Consider the following 27,353-nt stretch of genomic DNA (forward strand, 5'->3'; position numbering starts at 1 on the left):
CATGTATAAAAAAATAATTTTGCACTAATCACCTAATCAGCCACGTGTTCTAGCGTAAATTCAATAACATATTTGTTTTAATTCAATTCAATTATTTATTTAATTGGAATCCATAATACATCCATAATTGTTAAATTAACAACAGCAAGCAAGATCCGAGCTTGCTTTTTGTAGCCCATTGGGTTATAATGGCTCGTGATAATAACTCCCTACTATAATGGGGTCTTAATCACGGGCATTTCAAACGCGTAATTTTTTTTTTACACATTTTTAACCTCTTGTCTGTGTATGATGAGGATTCTAACCGAATGTTTAGTCATCTTTTTGCATGTTTTTCCAAAGTGTTACTTGTCACTTTTATCAATAAGGTTATTTAGAATACGCCCCATAATGGCATCAGCCATCAAAAAGCGTTTTGTACCAAGTAACACTACGAAGATGTTTTTTTTATTGGTATTAACTCTGAAACTAGGCGAATTACAGAAAAAAATATGACATTTTAGTCTTTAAATGTAATCAGGAATACACTGTTAAAATCCTTGGGGTTCCTCGTGTTATACCGTGTATACCCTCTCAGTTGTGGAAAGTAAGTAGTTGACATCAGAATCTCACCTTTATGCTTGTATTGCTATAGTTGCAAAACTGCTCGGGCCCGAGGGGCTTTTCCACAGCTGAAGGGGTATAGCACGACCGAGGTTTGAACCGCTAGTTAATTAAGCATCTTTACATATTGATGATATTTCTGGTTGTGTGATATAGTTCGTTTTTTAGCATTAGGAAGAAAGTAAACAATCTTGAAGTGTCTTTTTATTGAAAATAATTGAAAAAAGTTTTTAGAAAAATTGTCTACATTAATTATAAAAGCAAAAGGATGTAAATAGTATATGATTTGTAATTGTTACATATTTGCTGTCACTCATTTTTCAGAAGTGTTTTCTTAATAAAAAAAGACACATACTTTCTTTGTACTTATATCTAAATACTTTGTTTCTAATTCTAAAAAACAAACCCAAATATGCGCCCAAAGAATTACGCTCCAATATGACCCAATGTGAAACCAAATTGTTTTTTTTTCAGACGACGACGACGTGCCTCCAATCCACGGTTTCTCAGACGACGAGCCGCTCGTGATCGCGTAGTGAGACGGCCATGTGATTGGTCAATAGCTGGGGACATAATAATGTTACATGAATGAACAAACTAAAAGCGAATACCTAACTAAAAGTTTCTCAAATTCCATTAGACAATTTTTCTATATATTTTTGGTTCTTAACACGTCCATTGTCCCAATTTGAATTGTTAACCTTACGGCTTTTTAATAGAGGTTAGCCGTGACCCATTCAGTATGGTTATACGGGACACGGCCAGTGAACGTGTTTACTTTTTACGCTAAAGTCTCAACCAAATAGAGGCGTTACTCAATAGCTTTTACGTCTTAAAACTTATGTTATGTTGAATAGCTTATTACATCTACTATTTTGGGCAGTTGGCTGAATCCTAATACAAATCATGAGTAAACTGGAAAATTATGAAATTGGAATACTCCTATTGGTAAGGGTTATTGATAAATTCTCGCTATATTTTGCGTTTTAACCGACTGCCCAATATCAAGACAGGGTTATTTGTCATTTTTTTTTCATTAAGTATACCTTATAATTTGTGGCGCGCTAAATTCTAACTAACTCTTTTGACTAAAACACAATATTGATAAGTGTGATTTAGATATTTAATGACTCTGTGTAACATTTTTATATTCCTAGTTTGAATAGTAACGCATACGCCCTAGCCGAAAAATACCTGGATGATATTTTTGTGTGCATTAAAAATGTTAGGGCGGCTGGCATATTACAGAAATTAGTGTCTTATTACAAATACAATAAAGTTGATGTTTATTGTCATTAATCAATGTCTCAAAATACATGTGCTTTTTTTGGTACTAACTTTGCAGATCGATGTTAGTCTTTTGAACATGTTTATCTTCTTAATGTGAATATATGCTAGTTAAAAAGGAAAAAACATCTGTTACAGAATTAACCTTTAGCGGCCTAACCTACAAGAAATTTTAATCAATGGTTTTAGTAATAATGGAATTTGTTTTGCTTTATAATTGATCGAAACAAAACAAAAGCAACTCTGTTCCATTTAATAATGATTAAAATAAAATTTTATTGCACGTAATGATTATAGATCGTGTCATTCACGAAGACGCGTGCCTTGACCCGTATTGTCATGTTATTAAAGGTTAGTTTTGACAAATCTGCGCGTCATCGTCGATGACATGAATTATACTAGTATTAGGGCCTTCGGACGCTAGAGGTTAAATTAGAGTTCTATTCGCATTTTGTGGTTTGAGAACTATAAAAATATACGTCAGTCAGCTGTGTTTTCGGAAGTTCTCATTATTATAAGAAATCTCAAGTATTTTATTTGCCAGTATGCGTTTAGGGTAATATACTATTTTTTAATTATAATTTTATTTATGCTTTGTATTGCGGTTGTTGAAATAATGTACGTGTCAGTGAAAAACGAATTATTAGTTTTACAACAACTTCAGTACATTATAAATTATTTATGTTAATAGCTATTGATTAGCCCAGAGTATTATTATTGTTTTAAACATAGTTAATGGTGGTTGTAATACTTGTTTTTCTTAATATGAAAATTTCGTATCAAGAAAAATGTGTAATGAAAACGGGCTGTAACTTGTAAGACTTGTTGATTGTATTGTTTAAATAGGGAGATCGATTCTAATTTAACAATACTTTATCGTTTTGATCTGATTTTGACACGACCTCGACGATCGCCCGGCGATTGGCGCACGTCTCACGTACAGTTAAGACATTAAATATCGACACGGATAAAGTGCCAAAAATATGTACACACTAATTTCGTGCATACATTTAATACCTTGACTGTGCGACTTTCACTTCATTTCGTACGCGCTATAATTATTGGCCTTTCACATCTATGCCACAAGCATTCCAATCCAGTGATTGAATCCAGCCCTGGACTTAATTGAATCGTATATATTAATTCCAGTCATTTTCATCATCCAGTGAATTTATGGATACTGTTACCAAAAAAACAATACCTTTCACTATTTAACGTTTAATCCAGCACTGAAGTGACGGTCTACATTATTCCAGTGGCGCTGGATTGGGCAAGCTTGAATCAAAGTAGACCATCATTCCAGTCACTGGACTGGAATGATTATATTCCGGTGCCGGTTCACATTATTCCAGAAGCATTCCAGCGCTGGATTCGATCACTAGACTGGAATGCCACCGGAATAGATGTGAACCGGGTATAATGCGTGAGCGATCTTCAGGGAATCAAAATAAGATCAAAACCGTATCAAGTTATTAAATAAGAATCGGGTTCGGATTTATTTACCTTGCTCATTTCGACATCGTTGTAGTCATAAAAGACAACCCAACTTTGAGTCAGGTTCCACGCCAAAGACCTATAATGTAGAAGTACAATTTGTATTTAACTAACGTATTCGTGATACAAGATCTCTGAGGTACTAGTGTGATACATTTATCGCTGTGATGACATCTGTCTTTTTTCCAATCAGTTTATGACGAAGTTAGAATTATGATTGCAATAGACATCAAAATCACTCGAACTTTTGTTTTTTAAGTGTCAAAATTAAAAAAAAAATATGCCTGTACTATTCTTTCCTCCACGAAGCATGTTTGTTCCATATAACATTTATATGAAATCGTAGAATTAATTTGACTATTACTATCTAACAATATTTACTGACATGTTGCAAAAACGCTTCTATTACGCGTACCAATTAAGACGGAAAGATCAATTCATGTTTGTGTACCACTGTTGGTACAGTCGCCATCGGATATATCGGAGCGGCCAAGGTGCTCGCAAATATCTGAACACGCCTCTATTGTCAAGGCGTTAGGGTGCGTGTTCAGATATTTTTGAGTACTTCGGCCGCTCCGATATATCTGATGGTGACTGTACAAACAATCTATCTCTATGCTTGCACTTGTTATTATATAGTATCACTTATTTCGTTGATAAAATACCGTTGATAGATATAAACAGTGTAGAATCCGATTAAGCTAATTCTGCATCAACTTTGCAAGCGACACAGTGTGGAAATCCCATCTTAAACATTAAATTCCTATGAAAACATGACATTTAAGGGCTTATCCAGGCTGACAGTTCAAAAATGACAATCGAATGACAGTCTTACTCATCGAAAATAGAACACATGTTTGAAGAGCCGCATGTGGGAAATATATATCCCTTAGCCTGGTAAAGGGTTAATTAATTCCTATCTAATGACCTAAGTCGCATTTCTGTTGGTCTTTGATCCAGGCTCCTTACAGAGTTGCCCATGGTCCTTGCGAATTTTGCACTTGGAAAAATTTCGGAACCTTCACATGTTTTTGTATTTGAAGCGAAATCGTCCATTACCAAAATGAAAGTTTTCTTTGTTTCCCGTGAAACTTTTCTCAAATTTCAGAGAACTTTTCCAATTTTTTGGAACTTTTCCGCAACTTGCATACAGATGTGCTGCTGCCAAGTCTATGCATATTTAGCTTAGACGGACTATATTATTATATATATATTTAAATACTGTTTGTATTTATCACTTTAGTTGTGATGTTTAATAATGATCATGCTAGAACCCTCGTTGAAAGTGATCGTTAGTTTAGATCTCGACATTCCTTCAGTTGGGTCAGATAGAATAATTTGCTTAGTTCCTATAGGACGCTGTTTTATATGTTTCTTATGATGCGTTTGATTTTTTTCCTTAGGCACGAGTTTGTCATAAAATTGTAAACAATAAAATGGAGAAATAAAACTATCATATTTATATTGGTATTTTCTTTTCATAGGTAGTATATCCCTAAATCCCTATGTGCTGTGCTTTATGTCATGAGTAGATGTTTTAGTTGCATTTGTTTACATATAATACGTTTTGTGTTTTTACATTAAATTACCTTTTATTTGTTTTTAATCTTGCACTGGCTGCTCTAGATTTTAGTATGTTTAGGCTGTTTTAATGCAGAGTTGCCACCTTGCCATTTCAAAGTGTATGTGTAATAATACCTTGTTAATCGTATGCGCGGCGCGGCGATGATGGCCCACCACTGAGTGCCGGTCGCATGTGTTACACGTAATACCTTGTTCATCGTATACGCAGTGCGGCGGTGACTCGCACGACTCACTCGTGACAGGTAGAACACTAGAGCCATGTTTCGTCATACAGCTGCGCCCACCAGTCCCACGACTGAGTGCCGGTCGTCTATGTTGCACGTTAGACCGGTCTGAGGTGAGTAATAACTTGTTCATTGCATACGCACCGAGGCGATGACTCGCACGATCCTCCACCATGGACAGGTAGCAACACTAGGGTCGTGTCTCGCCATACAGCTACGCCCACCACTGAGTGCCGATCGCCTATGTTCCACGTTAGACCGGTGTGACGTGAGTTATACCTTGTTCATCGTATACACAGCGCGGCGATGACTCGCACGACCCACCATGGACAGGTAGCAACACTAGGGTCATGTCTCGCCATACAGCTACGCCCACCGCTGAGTGCTGGTCGCCTATGTTTCACGTTATCCCGGCCGGACGTGAGTAATACCTTGTTCATCGTATACGCAGCGAGGCGATGACTCGCACGACCCATTCATGGACAGGGAGCAACACTAGGGCCGTGTCTCGCCATACAGCTACGCCCACTACTGAGTGCCGGTCGCCTATGTTGCATGTTAGAGGACCGCCCACACCTGTCTGAATGTAAGGTAAATATGTTATAATTGATAGAGATAGAGGAAGATAACGAAATTTTGCCCTCTGGAATCATATCTGGAACAATCTATACTAATGAAAAACTTACCACAGATGCTCTGGACTCTATGGAAGCGCAGAAAGTGTCAGCTGGCAGCGTCACACGGTGCTTACTAGACGAGAGTCTGTCATTACACTGGCGCGGCGTCAGGATTGCAGCTCGCTGCCATCGCGGGCGTTCTCTGATGGCTAGAAAATGTTTTTTAGAGGAGGGAGGCGGTAAGTACAGAGTAATATTATATCTTGAGCGAATCTGGACTTCTAAGGCATGATAACAGAAATAAGTATGATTAATATGGCTACTTTGTTAATCCTTATATCGCGCATATTAATCATCATGAAATATTGAACACCAGACAGTTACCTACATTTCGAAAAGCATTGCAAGTAAGGGATTAGGGATTCTTAAATACTCCCTTTTGATTATTGTATAGTTATCTTAAACCGAATGGAGGATCAATGAGCAGAGAATATCAAGTGCAGTTAATTCCTACCTTGATCGTAACCGCCCCAGCCCACGAATTTGCAAATGTCACCCACATGAGGGTCCGCGACACACGCCGGCTGAACATTCACTCCTAGCTTTAGAGGTCGCTTCCAGTGCTGAAATATAACAAAGTCAGAGTATTGTCGATGTGGAGTTATTTCTCTAAATGTACAGCCTTCTTCTGTAGATTAAGGTAAGGATAGGTTAAGGTAGCCGTCATTAAAACTTCTAAAATATCCCAAATATCTGATATCAGTGTCACTTTAGCAGTGTCGCTCCACTGCGGATTTAGTAAGTGTTTTACTTGTATTATTTAATATCTCACCAGCATAGCTAAGTTGTGAGCCAAGTTGCCTGGCTTGTAGTGCTTGTCGACGTGAATCTGAGCCATGCGCTGCTGTGTTCTCACACTACTATCGCCTTCGAGGTCCTAAATACTAGCTATGAGTATCACTTCTCCGGGGGCGGTCCACTGCGGATTTAGCAAGTTTTTCACTTGTATTATGTAATATCTCACCAGCATAGCCAAGTTGTGAGCCAAGTTGCCTGGCTTGTAGTGCTTATCGACGTGGATCTGAGCCATGCGCTGCTGTGTTCTCAGACTGCTGTCGTCTTCCAGGTCCCAAATACCAGCTAGGAGTGTCACTTCTCCGGGGGCAGTCCTCCTGCAGGTTTGATAAGTTTTTGACTCTATTTTTAGGTTGGTGATTTGACGGAAGGTACCTAAAGAATATGTATGTGTAGGTAGTGTTTGAGCTATCTAACTTAGAATAGCATTTGAAAATGCACATAGTTCTGTTCTAAGCTGTGCAATGTTAGCTTAGTGTGGTCAGTAGTGTGGTGCGGACTCTAAGTATGGTTAAGGAATTTGATTTCGTACTTTTTCACAGTGACAATCATATACGATCTCTAGCGACTTCCATATTTATTATTACTGTGACAAGGTACTGAATGGCACAGGGGCATAGGAATCAAGTTCTTTGACTGTACAAAACCGTATTATATATATACATACAGATACGAAGGTAAAGTCGACCTTAATGACAAGAAAATACGGTCGTTTAGGTACACACCGTTTAGGTACAAAACCGTATTGTATATGTATATATACAATCACGACCGTATTTTCTTGTCATTAAGGTCGACTTTACCTTCGTATCTACGTATCTAGGCGTCTGCTTCGTTATAGAGTTTCTGCCAATATCAGCAATATTTGTGGACATTAAGATACGTAATTCTGCTTTACCCGTAGACGCAATCGGCAGCAGTGACAGCAGCACGAGGATGCACAAGTGACGCGTAACACAGAATGCTCTGAGGACTCTTCGTGAGAACTGCCAGCGCTAACCACGGATGAGATCCCACGTCTGCTTCCCCGGTTTGCTTGTCTTTGGTACAAAAAAGATAAAATTATAGTTTAGATAATTACTATGTATCAAAGTTGTTGTAAGTTAGTTAGGGCTCGTCATGCTTGTGCGCGAGACGCAACGCAAACATTAAAAATCTCTTGCATTTAATAATTAAGATGCTCAATGCATTCGAAACATTTCGTCACATCGAATTGTTTCGAATGCATGTGACAATTTTAATTTTAGAGTTCTTCGAAATAATACCTTAATACGATTAAATTACCGATGTGTGAATAGCGTGTGCATGTTGGGGTAGACTACGACGAAATTGATGGCAGACTGTAGAATACCAGAACAAAGAGAGAGTTCAGCTTAAACATACCATGTTCACATTCCTTCAACGGATCCTTTACGGCTTTACCGCAATCTCCGAAAACATTTCCATTGACATCAAAAACGTCGTCATATTCAGAATCCTCTTCCGAATGCACCATTATCGGTCTCGTCTGTACGCATTCGGAACTATCTGCCACCCTCTCCGTTGTGGTGGTCGTCCTTCGTCCATTCGTGGAGTAGACTCTACTTGTGTTTCGTACCAAATTGAGGAGCTTGAACCCCTGAAGGATATGAAAGTCTGGGTGTGCGTGGTAGTTGACGGTATGACTTTGGCTGTCGTATGTGATTTCGTCAGAGTCTTCAGCTATAAATCCTGGTTTCCGTTTTGGGGGTTTAGCGGATCCGAAAGCTTGACGATCGACTGTAATAATAATGTTTATATAAAAAATTAGGCCTGCCTTAATGTGCTGTATGGAAATTGATATGCCGCTGGAAATTTTGCAAAATTGTGAAATTCCTGAAATGAGAAATTTTGGAACCTTTCATATTTTGTACGAAGATTGAAACTTTCCAGTTTCTGACTTTCCCAAAATAGACTTTAGAATTTCGAACTTTAAGTAAATTTTCCGCAACGCATATGTGCAGCGTATTTTTAGGGTTCCGTTCCAAAAAGGTACAAAAGGAACCCTTATGGTGCGACTGTCCGTCCGTTCGTTTGTCACAACAAGCTATCGATTTGAAATTTGGAATATTTATGAATAACGCTAACCTTGACACATTGAAAGTTATATTTTTAATTTTAATTTTTAATAATTATGGAAAATGCCCAATATGAAGAGGGGGCAAAATTTCAAAGTCTAGTGACTATGTGGGGGTTTCATTTGAAAGGAGGTTTCATTTTTTCTTTTCGTAGTAAAAAATTGACTATTGGAGGAAAATGTGAAAAAAATACCATTCCCTTATCTCAGAAGTTTACCGAAAAAAATATATATATATTAATATATTAACATTACTATAAATTTTACAGGAAAAATTAAATCAGACCTCTATCTTGGTAACTTTTTTTTAATTAACAAAAAACATTTCCGAACACTGTTTGCAATTTAACTAACTTTACGTGTGTGACATTACAATAAATATACATATTTTCAAATAAAAGAACAATTTTTGAAATGGGTTCACATGATAGAGAATTATCCTTGAAAAACCAACAGACGTGCACATCGCGCAAATTAGTTAGACAATTTGCCGATAGATGGCACTGTACACAATAATACTTAGTAAAGGTACTTCTGATCAAAAATCTTTCGCCTTTATAGTTATACGAGATAATTCAAAGTTTGTACGGAACCCTCGGTGCGCGAGTAAAACGAACTCGCGCTTGACCGGTTTTTTGGAAATAGGGACACGTCTATATGTTACAATGAGAGATTAATTAATAATAGCATTATACTAGCTGCTTACCTAGCCTGGGATCAAACGTAGAGTATCCCGGTGCCTCATCATCATCCGTATCGTCATTATCATCTACTGTACCGTAGGGCGAATCAGTTTTCCCACTGCTAACATAAGTCCAGCTTGAACCAGGACCATGATCGGAGTACAGACCGACTAAGCCAGGTCTTGGTAATTCTACCACGTAGTCTTCTACATAATCTTGGTTACCGTATTCATACTTCGTCTCAGTAATCGGGTACGGATTGCTTGGTACGTAGGATTTCTTGAAATTTGAGTTTTTGATGTTTGTATAAGGATCTACATAATCTTCTTCGGGTGTGACAATCTTATGGGTTACTTTTGCTGGTGCGGGCAACGTCGGAGTCTTGATTTTGCGGGTTGGAACTGGAAATCTACGACGCATAAGAGCCAGTCTTTGTTTCAAAGCTGTTGACATGTCGCCGCTGTTAGTTGATCTTTTGAAGCGCTTGATCGGAAAGTCGTCAGCAAAGTAAATTTTAGATGGTTTATCCGACGGCAAAGGAAGAATGCAACAAACGAATTGCGAATCAGTTGGTGCCTTCTTAGGGGGTACCCTGAAAATTATTATTTTAATATTTAGTGATGCTAACAACACGGAAAAAACGTTCATGAAACTTTGATATTCCTACACAATTTTATCTTGGGATTGATTAATGGACATTAACTTAGGTATTATGGTTGCGGCTACACTAAGGTATCTTTGATGTAAGTAAAAACCTTATTGTTCACCTCTTCACATAGAAGCATTATTAACTCTATTACAGTACTTTATAGCACTAGTGCGAGAAGTAGCATATTATGTTACTGTGTCGAACATTTAAAGGGCCATATGTACTGTAAAACGTTATACGATACATGTGCGAATAGGTAATTCGCAACTCGTGTCGATTTAAAACACTCCCTTCGGTCGTGTTTTAATTTATCGCCACTCGTTTGGAATTTCCTATTTTTCGCACTTGTATCGTAATGTACTATTCTAATTTTTGTATAATGTAATATAAGGGAACCCATACATTTTATGACCCTTCTCTTTCCGCACAGACTACTTGATACATCTACAATATAAAATAAATAAAAAATGGATATGATGTAATATTTTTATCCCGCTTGTGCCTAATACGTAAATCCATCAAACTTGGGTCCTATGAAAGATTTTTTATAACGATCGACGCGTGTCGCGTCTGTAACATTGACAAAAGTGGTTATTTATTTTTATTTTATTTTTTATTATGGCCACAAACAGTCATCACATTAAAAGATAAACTCGTAATATACATGTAAAGAAGACAAACAGTGCCGAATTTTTTTCTAATGATTTGTGGAAACGTATTAGGAGTTGATCCCCATGGTGCTATTAAGGAGTCACCATCGCCACTCTGATGCTTTCAATTAATTTTAGCTACATTCATGCTATAGTTATAAATAATCCTTACCTGTCTCGTTTAATATAAACAAGTCCATTTCTGCTTTTGCATTCACCTTTCTTCAAATAAGTGCATATATTTTGTACTTGAGTCGTCTCTTCTTTATATACTTTGAATGTTACTTTGTCAGTGATTAAGACGGTTTTATTCTTCGTTGTATTTGCTTCACTGGTATTTTTAGGAGTTGGTTCTGGTAATGTATGTCTGTTAGTATTGGTGAGGTCTTTCCAAATGAACTTATCGCTGTCTGGGAATTTGAAATCGAGAACATCTTCGATCGTTGTCTCAGGTTTAATAGTAGTGTTAGGTAGAACAGCTGATTTGGCTTCACGCTCATTTGGCCATGTTAGCTTGGTATGATCTTGAAAGCGAATGTTCCATTTGTCATTGCTTCTAGCTTCGTTGGCAGAGTTATCATCATTGAACACTACTTTGTCAGTCTCATCAGTGTCAAATTCGCTGACTTCTTCAAACGTCGGTTCTGGATTAGCGCCTTTTATTTCAGCAAGTTTATCATTGAGCCACCAGAATTCTCCGTCGATTTGCGCGTTTGTGATCGCTACGAGGAATATGATTAAGAGCATGTTGCTTAGTGGTTGGTCAGTTGATATTGTGATTTGTGTGTCAGTTGAGTCGGAATAAAAGCAAGGCAACGAGGCAGAAGCGCAGGATGTTGCAGGTGCGCAATTATTGGACAATCCGCGAGCAGTTAGTCGCGTATTATTTCGCGGCGATTACGTTTATTCGCGATCGTGTGCGCTCACGCCCTGTGACCGTTTGTGGCCGATCACTGAACTGCTCCTCTTTTGTTGGGGTACGGTCGGCAGAATATATACGGAAACTGGGTCATGAGGATAATTATATGTTATTAATTTAACACAAATATCCTACTAATATTATAAATGTGAAAATAACTCTGTCTGTCTGTCTGTTACCTCTTCACGCTTAAACCGCTGAATCCATTTCCATGAAATTTGGTATGGAGATAGTTCGAGACTCGAGGAAGGACATATGACAGTTTGTATCAATCATCATCATCATCATCATCATCTTCATTCCACGCAGACGAAGTCGCAGGCATAACCTGGTTGCATATAGACTGGCTGTCAAGTAAATATGCTTCTAATTTTTATTTAAAAAAGTTAAAATATTACATAGTGTTTGTAATATTTTAACTTTTTTAATGTGAGATTATGTGACACTTTCACGTTCATATTATAATATTATAGCTTTATAAATAAATAATACCGGGACGACCGAGTTTAGATAAGTTATGTATATGGGAGTTAATCATCTTGAGGTTTGCTTACTTAAATAAACTGGAAAGTAAAACTTTAGGTACATGCAATATCGCGTTACATAAATCAAAGCAAAACAGTTCTTTAAATAAATAGTGCACGTCAGTATTATTAACATGCAGTTTTAGGTTATGATTTTTGGTATAAAAATATCCTCTATGTTAATCCAATTTACAATATATCTGAATGCCCTGAAATTTTATTCGTAACGTAATTGTATGTGTAACGAACAACCAAATTATGGATACAATTTTTAACAATTGCCTCTTTAATTTTATTATGCGCTAACATTTTCATAATTTTATTTGCAGACCGTATCAGATAATAATTAAGTAATTACAAACATAACAACTTTGTGCCCGTGTGTATTCGTAGTGAGTATGGGATTTATTATTTCTCTGAATATATCTATCTAGCGTCCGTGACACACTTGTTTAAATATATATGTTAGTAATTAAGATGTAAACAATATTGGTCAGTCAGTTTTGCACTAAAGTTAGTAGGTCAATGTTAAACTATGGTATCTATCTATCAATGTGTTTGTTATGTTGTCAAAGGTCATTAGGTATTGCAAGTGCACTTAATTTATAATTTTAGAAGGTATTGTAAAAGGCTATATTAGTTTTAGATATTTACCGTATCTTGGTTTTTACATGAATACTTTTGTAACGCAGAGCCAGTCTTCAACTTTTTTGGTTACTTTTGCTTGTTTAAAGTTCATCCTATTTTTTTGATACATTGTGTAATGAATAGTATAATTAATACATTGATACATTGTGTAATTAGTAGTATAATTAGTTGTGTAATTGTATTTGTTAAAACAACAATACATTGGGATACTAATTTATAATGAATTATCGCGTAACATAACATAACGGTAGATTAATCCGTTATGTTATCCACCACCACCAATCAGCTTACACGGTCATTTATGTTTTAATATCCAATGATGGGATTATTGTCTAGGGTGGGTCGATGGTCAGACAATATCTGTAGAAATACAATCATACTGTGGAATAACTTAGTACTGAAGAACCTAAGTGTAAATAAAGAATAGGATAGGTTAATAAAAGCATTTTTGCCCGAGCTGAAACGTTTACGCTTCGCTTCTTTTTCGCGCTCGCTCGGTCAATTATGGACTGAATAGGTAGGTAAAATAGAGAAACTCCACAGAAGTAAACAATCATATTTTAAAATAATTCTATGGATTACACTCACGTATTTTTAGTCACTCGCGCGACATGTTTTGGAGCGCTTAGGTATCCTTTCTCAAGCACTAATGTTAGTATGTCTCACGACATTTTAAATTCAATCATATTTTATAGTAAATAATCATATTTTTTTCGCGTAATCTGAAAAATTGCGTCATTAAAAAAAAGCCTCGCCGTTGTCTCGTCGAATAGCTATACCGACTCAGAATCAATAAAAATGGGTCATTATCCATATAATTCCCATTCAAAGTGATCCGTTTTCAATACTCTCGAGTGTATACCATTCAATTTATGCGAACAAGAACCCTGAAGCGTAAATCAGATACGTCAGTCACACGCAAATGCCGCCGACATTGCAATTGATTCCGAAAATGAGCGCACTCCTACTGTGTGCAATTTGTGCTATGATCTCTGTTTAGGTTTTGGGAAATGATGCGTGGTCTATCTCTATTTAAATGTAAAGTGATGTAATAACTGAAGTATATACATAATTAGAGGACGTAACTCAGTCCTGGCATCTATTATTCGTAGTATTTATCAAAATATGTAATTATTTACAAATGCTTACGCTTTAGGCATAGAGTGTACATAAGTCCTAAGACACTCTTTGACCTACGACCTCCGGATTCTTTCAACCTCAACCGGAATAACTTGTCAAATTAAAACTATCGTTTGACAGAAAGATTACAAATACAACATTATTTCCAATGTTATAATAATAAACCACGGGCCAGGAGCAATATATCGTCAGTCATCGCCTCCCGGCTGATACTTTGCCAAATGATAGTTTAGATGCTATTATGTGGACGTCAGCTGCCGCTCCGTTGGTAGGTTGAGGAGTGCCACGTAAAAAATCGTCAGCCGGTTCTATCGCGGTGGAAAAAACGTCAGCTGGTCGCATTAACATGTAAAAAATAAGCGCTTTACCTTTTTATGACAGTAATAACAAAATCAAAAAACTATATCGACAAATCCTCTTTATTGCACAACCTCAAAATGACATATACAGAGAGACATACATAATACATGAAGACAGAGGCGGAATACAATGGTAGGGCACAGCACAGCGGATATTCTTTCAGATCTAGAGCAGAGCCCAACTGGGGAAGTACCTCCACCTTACAGAAAACTGCAGCCAAATAACACTATTCCTGCCGGTGAGTAAGGTAGAGCCAGAGCTTAACGAGGGTACGGAGTGTTAGGGTCGGCAACGTGCATGTAACACATCTGGAGTTAGATGCGTCCATAGGCTACGGAGACTGCTTACCATCAGGCGGACCGTATGCTTATTTGCCACCGACATAGTATAAAAAAACCAAAGAAATCATTAAAGGTTGTCCCTATTTGTAATTTTTTCGTAAAAAATGATAAAACCATAAGTTTATGAATAAGTATATTAATAATTAATTATAAGGGGACACAGCGGGCATTTCTTTCATGGAACACAATCAAAAGCGTTGTATTTAAAGCACATGTGGTAAACGCTATAGTTATCCTGATAATGGTTTTCATGTTACACACCGTGTAATTACGGCAGTAATTGGGACACTGGATCGCATAATTTGTAGCGTCCAAATGCATTAAATGGTAACGTGATCTTGATTGAGAGTCGCCTCCGGCCTGCTCCGTACTGTTACTATACTTATAGGCACACTTAGATATTATACGGCCAAATAGATCATATATAACATCATCTTTTTGTATTTTTTACATATGCAGAAAGGACTTTGAAGAGGGACTTTTTTGCATCGTGTGAGCTTCTGGTTGGAATGGAAACTTTTCTACATTTTTACATTAAGGATGGCTCACGCTAAACCGGCCCGAACCCGGGCCGAGGCGTCCGACACGTCATTTTCTATGACAGCTGATCGAGGATCACGTGCTTTCCATAGAAAACGAAGCGTCGGAAGCCCAGGCCCGGTCTAATGTGAGTCACAGTTTTGAATGATTCACGGTTAGTTTCACTAGACTTAAATCGACCGGGATATAAACCGGGTGTGGTGTGCTTGGATAGACTAACAAGTGTGGACGCGACCAGTGGTAACATTGAAAAGCGAACACAGCCGACGCGCACGAATCAGGGTAGACCGAGCGCGGTTTACACAACTTTGACACCCACCCGCTATCCCGGTTACCCAGTTACCCGTGAACAAGATGCATGTAACTGCGTCGAAATCTCGGGAGCCCAAAAACAATATAAAAGGTAATCAGAGTTTATATCCCGGTCGATTTGTCTAGTATGAGTCATCCTTTACTTAGATTAGGTTATGCATTCTGTGAGCTTGGTGTTAAAAAGTCTTCATCTTCCTAGCGTTTGTCCATGGTTCATGGTAGCCTGGGCTCCGCTTGGGAACCAGCACAAGTATACCTACGGATCATTCAATTTTGCAGACACTCTCACAAGTAGGTACTAACTTGGCTAAACCGAACATTCAAAGTAAATTACACAAATTACAAACACCACATAAAGTACAAAATCATCTGCGTTCAAATAGTTAGTAAATAAATCTAGCATTTCTACGGTTCTTATAATTATAGTATCGTTAGTAACTGATGAACAGTTACTCGTAGCTTTAATAAGCAGGGCGCACGAGGCAACAAACCGATTGCACACGAAGCCGGATGAGGAAAGAGAAATAATTTCCAATGTGTTAACTCTACAGTGTATACCTTTTACACAGTAATACAATTTTATTGTAAAATTTAGCCAACCATTCTTTAAGAAAGTGTATGAAATATTGCACACATCTGATAAAAAACTTATTTAATTTTTAGTGTTCCGTAAAAATCTTTGTTCCGTGGAACACTTATGGGATCACTTGATTAGCAAATCGGTTAAATGCGGTTTTTTAAATCAGAAATAAAGACATCAGAATTATATCGCGTATTACGCATGCATGTCTCTAAAACATAAAAGAGAAAATATGAATACATACAAACTTAGTCGTGATGAAAAGAACGGTATAGAAGTTAATTTGTATCATTTCTTAGTGACTATGCAATATCATCTGTTCTACTCTGCTCTAGGCCGCGTAGCCAACGTGCCAATCGTTAACGCTCCGTAGCGTATCGTAGTCACCTCTCTCCATCGGGTCTCTATTGTTTCCCATAAAGTTTTAAGCCATAATGTATTGTTAGCCATAATTTGGTTTTTCTCAGAAACGCGTAACTGTTCAGTATTGCCATAAAACAAACCTAACCTAACCTATCTATAGGAAGCCTTTCGCAAACTACCTAAACATAACTGCATCTCATTCATTTTCGGAATATATAAGCCTCTAATTTTTCCCCATCTTTTGCACCTATCCCGACCTCCGGGACCCTTCTGGTTCCGGAGATATTCCCATTTTCCTCTTTTTTGCTGAATCTTCTAAAATTTTTAAATTTCAAAAATTCATAACTTCTCACCTATCGCTCCGATCTTGCTCCTTCTTGTGTCTATCGTGTCTTATAAATTTTCCCCTTCCTATTCTACGTAGTTTCTGTAATTTTGGCCACCTTTTTCATACAAAAATTTTCAAAATACACTTTTTGGTCCTCAAAATTTTAACTTCAAAATTTCATATTTTATTTTTGGTCCACAATAATTCTGTTTTGTTTTCTTCTGTTTATAGATCTCAATTAACACTATCTTTTTCAATATTTGGGCAAACTTGCCGACGTCTCCTTGCCGAATGAAGAAAAATTTTCTCCTTTTCAATTTTCAAAATTCCTGATTTTTACTTCTATAATTAGTTCTGCTCTAGACTCGAATTCATTTAGTAGTGTAACTATTGAAAATTTTAGTATTAAAGTGCTATTTTAAATTTAATAATATAATATAAGACAGATAAGGTTGATTTATAGTAAAAATGAGCACAGAAAGCCTCAACCTTAACATGGAGGACTTCGATCAGCTCTACACTTCACCGCTGGGCACTCATGCTCAGCGAGCACGTCCTCCGTCGCCGCAGTGCGACAGTAATATTCACCCAGTGCTAGAGCTGATCGAAGAGCTCGCCGGTGATCTGGAACAAGAATCGCAAATAATCATGGAAAATTTAGAAACCACACATAATCATCGCAGCGTCACAGTGGAAAATAAGCGACAAATAAAGACCGCGGCAAAAAATATAACATCAATATTTGCGAGCTACGCAAAACAAATGCGTGCGCAAATCAGAACCATACTGAACGCAACACCCACCCCTACAGACCAGTCGTCAAAAGGGATTCAAACAGATCCCGACGACGGTCTACAGGACAGAGCTCGAGACGTCGTCGAGTCAGTCCAACAGCAACTTGACCAGATTCGTGAGGAGCAAAAGACTCTTAGCGAACTGGTCAAGAATAATATCGTCAGAACAGAGTCGGGCTGTTCTGTCGAAAATAGTCGCCCTTCCAGTGAACAGCTGAAAAAGCCTGCGACTAAAAAACCCAAAAACCACCCCGCCTTAGTAGCGACGGTGGAACCCGCAACCACATCAGCCGAGGCCCTAGGCACTCTACGCAACAAAATCTCATTTAAAAATAAAAATTTCGCTCCGACAAAGGTAAAGCCCCTCGCAAACTCAAAGATTCGCCTCGAATTTGAGAATGAACAGCAGCGTGACGAGACGCTTCATAGGTTGACCACCTCTAACATCAAGGCCGAGCCAGCTAGGACACTTTCGCCGATGGTTATTCTGAAGGGGATATACAAGGATACCCTAAGGGACGAACTTGTTGATATTATATCCTCTCAGAACCCATCGGTGAAAGAAACCCTCAGCGATGACTCAAAGCTCGAGCTGTGTTTCGTCACCAGTAACCGCAACGGAAATCTTTACAACGCGGTCTTCAAGTGCCCACCTATGACATGGGGAGCCATCATGGCACTGGGCAGGGTCAATATAGAACATCAGCGTATACACGCTGAGGAGCACTCCCCGTTCAAACAGTGTCTCGGCTGTCTGCAGTTTGGACATACGCGTGTCCACTGCAGATCAACCATAAAGCCATGTTCCCATTGCGCCGACCAGACACACACCTACAAAACTTGCCCCAACCGTAACATAATACCAAAATGCTACAACTGCCACAATAACAACTTAAAATACAAAACTCAACATGATACAAACCACACAGCAATAAATCACATCTGTCCCCGTCTCGCTTCAGCAAAATCTAACATAGAAAGCAGAATAGCATATGATAAAAATAATAGTAACAAATGGCGTCTTGACACATAATAATAATGCACTGACAGTAATTAATATTAAAAATGTTTTATAATAGTAAATTCATGATTTAAATTATAAATTCATTAGTTTCTTTAAACAGTAGATTCCGAAAAATTTATACACTCACACCAATAATAATTATCAAATCACAAAACGTTCTGCCGGACATATGGCCGCCCGTATCCTTGCGGGGACCATATGTCCTTAAGCACAACCACAAAAAAAAAAAAAAAAATCAGATTTATATGCTGAGCATCACTGTCCCTCATGACAGTGATGACAAATCTGAAAATTCAAAACCATAACCACTTCTCGCACACGTCACCGCGGGCACAGGGTCGCCCGTATCTCTAGCGAGGGCCCTGTGTCTACACATGACACTTATAAACCTTAAAAAAAAAAAAACCTATCTATAGGATAACCTAAGGACATTACTGTAAAGTTATCGGTTTTAGAGTTATGAGGTTATGACTAATGAAAATGTGACTATCATTACATTATGACTTTCGATAATCAGGCTTGATTGCTCGCTTTTGTACTCTGACATTGGGGACCTTTTACATCTCCAAATTTTATGTATTTTAACCATAGAGACTATACATCTCTATTGTATTGTAGTAATTATTTATTTTAAGATTATTATAATGTAATGGTTACCCAGGTATTGGCTGTATAAATGTTGTTAGGTATGTATTTTTCATGTCACTATAAATGTTGTATTGACTTCTAAAAGAGCCCTTGTTGGGGCCTACTTGCCGAATAAATTTTTGAATTTTGCATGTTGATTGGTTTGCTGGTTCATCAGGCGTTCTTATACGAGTAGGTATGCCGAATATCTCGCGAAAATGAAAATAGGTGGATATCATTTTACGTATCTTAAAGCTTTAACTAATCTTCGATTTATAATACTTACTAGTTTTGAATAACTTAGTAAAAATACTTAATTTTCCTGAGAGAAATATTGGCTGTTTCCCTGTGTGTGTGCAATGAAAAGCAAATGAAAATGTCTGCTTGGAAATCGTTTCTTAGTGAACAGGCAATGTCAACTGTGCCACTCCACTCAGTTCATCGGCTATTAGACTGCATGGCAGGACAACGCTGCAGGCTCATACAGTTTTTCAGGTCAAAGAGATTGCAATCGGAACTAACGACCCCATTTGCAATGTCTGACGTCATTCTGTTCTTTCTCTGAAACTGAAAGGCTTGGTTGTTCGCCTTTGCATGTTGATTGGTTTGCCGGTTCATCAGGCGTTCTTTTATGTTGAATATCTCACGAAAATGCAAATAGGTGGATATCATTTTTATTCCACTGTGTTGGTTTAGCTATTATTCCACTGTGTTGGACTAGTTTAACAGTCCAGACGCGGTTTATTTATTCAGTATAAATTTTATTTTGACACTTGGAGAGACTTTACACCTCCAAATTTTATTAGTATTAGTACTCTGACATTGGTGACCTTTTACATCTCCAGATTTAATGTGTTTTTAACCATGGAGACTATACATCTCTATTGTATTGTATTAATTATTTATTTTAAGATTATTATAATGTAATGTTTACCCAGGTATTGGCTGTTGTATTTATAAATGTTGTAATGTATTTTTCATGTCACTATATGATGTTACTATAAATGTTGTATTGACTTGTAAAAGAGCCCTTGAGGCCTACTTGCAGAATAAATTTTTGAATTTTGAATTTTGAATTTGAATTTTATTTTCGTAACCGAAAGCACTAAATTTGTCTGTTTTAATAGCGCCTAATTAGTGCGATTTTTAATACCTATTCTAAAAACGTTCAGTATTACTTTTGTGTTAAATTGTTTTTGAATGTAAATGTATCAGATGTATGTGACGCTGATGGCACTAAAGTGGCCCGCTGATTAACAGTCCGCCGCACGATATCGGCCTGTCAGTTAGAACAAAATGTTGACAGTTCCGAACTGACAGGCCGTTACTGTCCGGCGGACTGTTAAACAGTGGGCCCCTTTACCGAGTTACACCGGATACCTAGCTATAATTAATCAGATTAATCAGTATTTTCTACTCGTACAGTATAGACAAATCCATGTCTTAGCGCTTAGCGTAATATATCGGCTTAGAGATTCAGCGCAATTCATTCAGTAAGAACCGTAACGTAGAACTGGCTGCACTAGATTTCGATAAGAAGAGGAGCAGGCAAGATTGATGAGTTCACAGATCACTTGCGTTGTAGATGGAACAAATTGATAGAAATTGACTACCTGTCTTGCTTAAGACTCACGTTAGACCGGGGCGTCCGACATTTCGATTTCTAAGACGGGTGATCGGTGATCACCTGATGTTTTCTATACGTGAGTCATCCTTTAATCGATAGTGACCCTGCCTTTGAAGCCGATGGTCCTGGGTTCAAATCCCGGTAAGGGCGTCTATAGAGCACGGATATTTGTGTTATATGTATTATGACTCTTCATGATTTTCTATGTACATACTTATATTTAAGTATTTATATAAGTACCAATGGCTTTGTGAGCTGTAGAGCTCGCGAGCATAGCTTTTCCGTTAGAAACGTTAAGTAAATACCTAAGCATTATTATACAAAATATAAAGTAAAGTACAACGCATATAGCGGTAAACGCAACGGTAAGCCCATTGTCATTATTCCTACATTCCGTTGACGCATCATGCGTTCAACGCTTTTTAAACGGTTAGCGCATAAAACAACCATCATAAAGCGAGAGAATTAAAAAATAAATTGATGAATATTTTGCAATGTTTTTTGTGGTTAGGTACTAACGTATAGACGCAGAAGTTGATCAGTTTCTCTATATCTCCGAATAAGCAACATTGTATAGAAGAAACAAGGGAATCCAGATTCCCAATCGTTAATCTACGAAACAGGCAATTTACTATTCGTCGGAGCCGACACTAGAAATATTGCAGTAAATACGCGGAAGAATTCCGAGTTGAATAAAATTTCATCTTGAACGAAATCTCGTTCATTGTTTCCGAAAGGTTCTAAACTTGAAACCGGTGGATACTATCTGATAGTGTTGCCAGGATTGGCTAATAAAATATCTTGATCGATTTATGCCAGATTTTTTGGTGAAAAGTGTTTTTGGTCCACCCGTTTGCGTTGAAGTCATCTCCTCTTACACTTATATTTTACTTACTACGTCGGTGGCAAGCAAGTATACGGCCCGCCTGATGGTAGTCTCCGTAGCCTATGAACGCCTGCAACTCAAGAGGTGTGTGCGGTTTTCTATAAGGTGGAGGTACGTCCAGTTGGGCTCTGCTGTCGTCAAGCTCACCATACTTATTAACCTATCGAATGAGCTAATGCTTTTACGGATACTGGAAAGCGATATGTAAATGTACTACATACCTATGAGGCCTGGATGTTAGTGAGATGACGATATGAGTTGTGCTGGTGTCCGACTTTATTACCTACATATAACATGAGTATCACATGATTATCCACCTGGTTTCTTGAGCTTAATAGTCGCCTCCAAACCTCCCCTTATAGCGACCCCATTCCTCACACAAAGTTTACCTTAAGTTCATATTAGCCTCACTGAATTACTGTTCACTCTGAGTACTGATAACGTTGGTCACAATATACCAGAGACACATCATTATTCTAATAACACCATAAGAACCTTCTTGACTTGATCTAAAAGCAAATATCACTGCCGCGTCGATTTGTTCGCACACAACCTCCTTTTTCCTACTGTCGTTCTCATCTACCCTCTCAACTTCCCTCAAAAAAACCCAATAACCTAGAAGCGGTTACTTAAACGTGACTACTAACGCCATCTACTCCATGACGTTGGCAAATATTAGCTGGTTCGCAATACGTTCGCGACACTCCCGCCCAGAAAGAAAATGCTACTCTTAATTGAAATTAGATGTCTATACGCAAACATATAAATAAATCAACAATCAGATAATAAGAGCCGTCCATTCTCGAACCGCATGATTCACCCTTTGCGTTGTGAATCGGCACGGCCTGAGACTTTGTGCAATTTCTGATGACGTTACAGAAATGTGCTGAAACACTGCGTTTCTGAGATCGATCCAATCGTGCATCTGGTCTGAGTTGAGTTGTGAGTGATCTATCTTGAGCTGATAAAGAACAGGATTCTGAGTCTGTTCTGAGCATTCATCAATGTTTGGCTGAGCCAACTAATAACAGGATCCTAAGACTGATCTGAATACTGATCAATTTCCGTGCTAAACTGATTGAAAGCAGGATCCTGAAACTGGTGTGAGCGTCCATCGATGTCTGAGCTGAGCTGAGTGGGATCACGGCTGCGACCTGTCATATTTGGTCCATTACTGGTCTCTCCGTCAACCCATGACCAATGTTATTTCCTACACTCCCGCGCGTACGGTTCTAGATTGCTCCGAGCAGTCCCTAGTTGCAATTTAGGTCACGAGAAGAGACCGCGTCATGCGGCCCATGTGTCAGAGAGTGGCAATGCGATCTGATATCAAATATCGGTATTATTAAACAGTGGGAACTCCGTTCGCGATAGGTCTATCCCATCTATAACTACCATCTGTGATTCGCTCTGTCACTTTGTCACTTTGCTCTTTTGACATCGTTATTAACATAATAACCTCTTTCACCACTTCAAGTGTCACAACTATTACTACAGCAGACGTAAACAACTGTAACTGTTTTGAACACTGCGACGACCGCGTGATCGAAAAGAACATACGTTTTTGTATGCAATGATAGTTACCACACAGACAAATGCGGCCGTCTTATCCGAACGGGTGTATGTAACCTAAATTCCCACTACTTTTCTTTACTGTATATTACTCGCAGTAATCTACTATGTTAAGTATTCGCTTTAAATCTATTCGCTTATCCATTAAGGCCACTGTTGACATGTCCATCTCTGGGTGCACCCACTTCATGTCCGGCAGCCCTCCCCAGCCAAGGGAGAGTCACGCTATTTTTATATGTATAATCACAAATCAGAATGTAAAATAGAATCCATCTACAACTCGACCACACTCCTTTTTTTTATGCTTATTGGACATTCAATAGATGTATCAAATCAGGCTCCCACTTCGAACCGTCAAATCCAAAACAAGTGATGTGATATTCAAGGCACCTTTTCTTACCGTTCATTTCGATTTATGAAGCAGATATTGAGTCAAAATGAACTCTGTTTGTTTGTTTGCAAAGTGGTTTTTATTCTTCTTACTCTGGTGCGTTTATATCGCGCCTGGTGTGAAATAATCTAGTTTAAATATGTTGGGACAGTCAAGTTGTCAGCAACTGTTTTAAACTGTTTTATAGGCTTAAAGTTTTATATCGCGTCCGTGATTTTATTCACGTCTATTTACGCATAAACATTTTTGCCACACTTTATTCTGTCTAAATTGAGCTACACTGATACCGCCTTTGGGGGGTGGATGCTGGCGAGTACCTCGGTATTAATTCAACGCATTCAAAATGCTTTTCTTTTCTGTTTCTTGCCGTTCTCACATCACACCATTTTTAAACCGTTATAACCTATTAAATATGTCTGCCAGACCTACCTTGCACTTTGCATCATTGCTTTTTGGAGTCATTCGCGATTAACAGCCGTCTTATCTATTTGAAAAACTTAAGATTTCGAAGGGTCATATACGTGGTGTCCTCAGGCTTAACGGCACGCAACACAGTAAGTCCGCTTTTCGTGGCAGCTTTCGATATGTTTACTCTTTGATTACATCCCCGTGCACATGCATCAGTCCTGCTAAGGATGGTAGAAAAGAAACAGCAATACATATACTGTACATCCGAGATACCGATCCATCTTCCTCATTCCGATCAGATCTTAAATTAAGCAGAATATCGCCAGTCTTCCGCACCACAGTGTTTTAACTGCTGTGTCCATCAAATTGACCCACTCTGTTTCTTTTATTCATGAATAATCACTTCACAACTTTAACAACCATGCGAGACATATAGATGGGTACTCAGTAGCAAATTCTCAACGTGTGCCAGATTCTCAAAGTAGCAATACAGTGGGTGCGGCGTCTGTATACTCTTTAAGGCTTTGCGCTTTATTGACTTCGCATTCGCAAAGGCTTTTGATTTCTTCAACTGGAGTAAAATGTTCAGAGTTATGAGAAATGGGGATACCGCAACACGTAATCCTTTTATAGTTGAACGAGGAGTGCAACTGTTCACTGAGATCTGTGAATAGACAATGAGTATTGGAAGGTTGTGAGGGTGATGTCCAAGTTGGTGGCCAACTAATCAATAAACTCAGTTTTGCAGATGACATGACTATATTAGGTTAAGTGTCTGTGGAAAATGAATTTCGGTTCTGCTACAAAAGATTGAGTATGCCAGTAATGAGTCCATTTTCAGGATCCAGATCCATACCTTATGATCAATAGAAATGAGACGAAGATGATGCATGTCAATCTTCCTGGTAAAATTAAGAGAATCAATGAATTGCACGATCTTGAGGCAAGTTGTTGGTTTACTTGGTATCTTAAATAATTGACGATGGTATCTGCGCCAAAAAGGTGATCAGAAGAGCTCATATGGCCAAAGCTGCGGTGAAACGACTCGCCAGGACATGCATATGGAATAACATAAAACAAGGATCAGACTAATGCGGGCGCCTTGGTTTCTCGATCATATTCTTTACATGTCCGAAACCTAGACCATTGAAACTGAAACCCATCATAGGACAGATGCATTTGAGATATGGTGCTGGCGAAGAATGCTTGAACGTTAGTACGGTACAACTGCTTCAACTCTTGACAAACTCGACATCACCGAGGTTATCCACTGTTTGTACCCATAGCGTTCTTAGTTTCTTCGGCTATCGAAGCCGAACCAAGAAAGGAAGAGCCAAGGAAGCGTAGGGATGGACGTATGGTCACACGGCGTTGGGCGAACAGAATAACATTAAAGATAAATCCACATTATAGGCTAGCATACACCGCCCAAGAAAGAGCGGCTTCGAGTGCACTGGTGAAGAACCACACAGGACAGGTGTCCACAGTGACTTATGACGATACGGCAACGAATAAGACTTTGATAAATCTGTCTTGTGACTATTGCTACTGTAGGAGTCTTACATAAACCAATTACGGCTCCTCTTCCCGCAAAATACCGTAAAACTAAGTTATTCAGAACCATATTTTATATTAAAGATTGATACTTTCTGAGCAGCAAAAAATATATAACAATCTACAAGATATGACCGATGATATATTTTTCTGGAAATCTATTTTAATTTACACAACTATATTTCTTTCAGTTAGATCGATATTACTTCTGCAAAAATATGGAACTTTACAATCATTCTCACAAGACACTATAAAATGATTTGGTTTTCTTGCTTTTTGCAATTTCATAAAACTATGCCTCAATTCCTAAAAACAATAAGCCTAAATTCCGCCTAGATTCCTACCATTACCCCCCTCTGCGGAGGCAGTGCGAGGCAAGTCGTATTGCTAGACGGACCTGTGCTGCATTGCACGCGCGAGCAAGCGATATTCTATTTCGAACGCATAGCTCTGCGCGCTCGATCTTTTGCAGCGGGTGGTGCGGTGAGGGGTATAAAGCTCCGCCCACACGCGCGAGGTCATTGGCGTCGAGTGCAGCCTTAACACTACGATATTTCACGGCAATATTAAAATGACATCTGATTCTAATTGTGATTATGATTCTTGGGATCATAGTGTAGCTCCAGTCTGCATTTCAATCCGATTAAATCTGATAAACAAGCTAACAAGCTGAGGTGTCCCGATCAATAATTATTTGGCTTATGATTAATCTCTTCCTTTTAAAGGTATAATGGTCTGAGCTTTTGCATACTAAAATAATTAATAATAAAGTCCTTTTTATTGCTTCTAAAGATGATATTATACAACATAGATGATATTATATCTGAATTCCTTCTGTCATTACATTTATTAAAATAACACAATACTTGAGAAATTCTGATCTTATTCAGAAATGTATCCACCATGGTCTTCTACCGCCTTTGTAATTATTACTATGAGTATGAAGGTTGAAGGTACTTAATATGTACATCTACGACGAGTAGACTCGATTGAGTTGGCGACATCAATTAACATCTACTGCTCGATTCCACTTTCATTTAACAAAATTAAAATAGTTATGCATGGCTAGTGACTATTCTTTAAATTATCTACCACTCTCTTACCTGTTTTTGTTGGAATAAAATAGATAATAAAGAAACCACTAGCCCATTCAATTAGTATGCATTTCATTTGAAGTCTTCTCAATAATAATATATTTTAATATTTTTAACCCTAGGTTTGGGTCATCGCATGTATATGACATAGATACATACACAATTCAGAAGTTAGGTTATTATTTATCTAATTAGTTTATATCAAATCGCTAATCTGTGACTGTCCACACTATGAATCAATGGTTGATAATAATAGGAAGTCCTTATACCTATAGGGTATGGCTTAGGTGCAAACATATTATAATAGCCTGGTGGCTTATACTAAACAGTTTTGCCTTTGCAATTTACTGTTATACAAGTTGATATTTACTGATTCTCTGATGACAATCTCTAGATTGGAATGTTAATTGGGATTGAATCAAGATACTGTGCTGAGTTACATGAACAGAAAAAGTAAGTGAATATTATTTAAACATAATATTTATATTCGGCAGTTCTTTATTCGTTTACAATCCTTTTAACCGTTTATTTTTTAGGACAGCAATATCATGCATGCCAACTGTTAAATCTAGCGAGAGCC

General features: G+C 38.0%; 1 protein-coding gene across 1 annotated transcript; it reads right to left on the reverse strand.

The window, feature by feature from the left end:
• Positions 1-941: 941 nt before the first annotated feature.
• Positions 942-11,831, reverse strand: LOC133525983 (uncharacterized). Its single transcript, XM_061862437.1, has 9 exons — positions 10,914-11,831; positions 9,466-10,034; positions 8,048-8,422; positions 7,563-7,704; positions 6,834-6,981; positions 6,324-6,432; positions 5,879-6,018; positions 5,624-5,772; positions 942-1,166 (listed from the first exon to the last, which is right to left on the reverse strand). Exons 1-8 carry the CDS (start codon positions 11,486-11,488, stop codon positions 5,629-5,631), a joined length of 2,202 nt encoding a protein of 733 aa, XP_061718421.1. The 5' UTR covers positions 11,489-11,831; the 3' UTR covers positions 942-1,166; positions 5,624-5,628.
• Between the last annotated feature and the right edge of the window lie 15,522 nt (positions 11,832-27,353).

The sequence above is a fragment of the Cydia pomonella genome, chromosome 15 (genome assembly GCF_033807575.1).
Source record: "Cydia pomonella isolate Wapato2018A chromosome 15, ilCydPomo1, whole genome shotgun sequence".
Taxonomy (NCBI): Eukaryota; Metazoa; Arthropoda; class Insecta; order Lepidoptera; family Tortricidae; genus Cydia; species Cydia pomonella.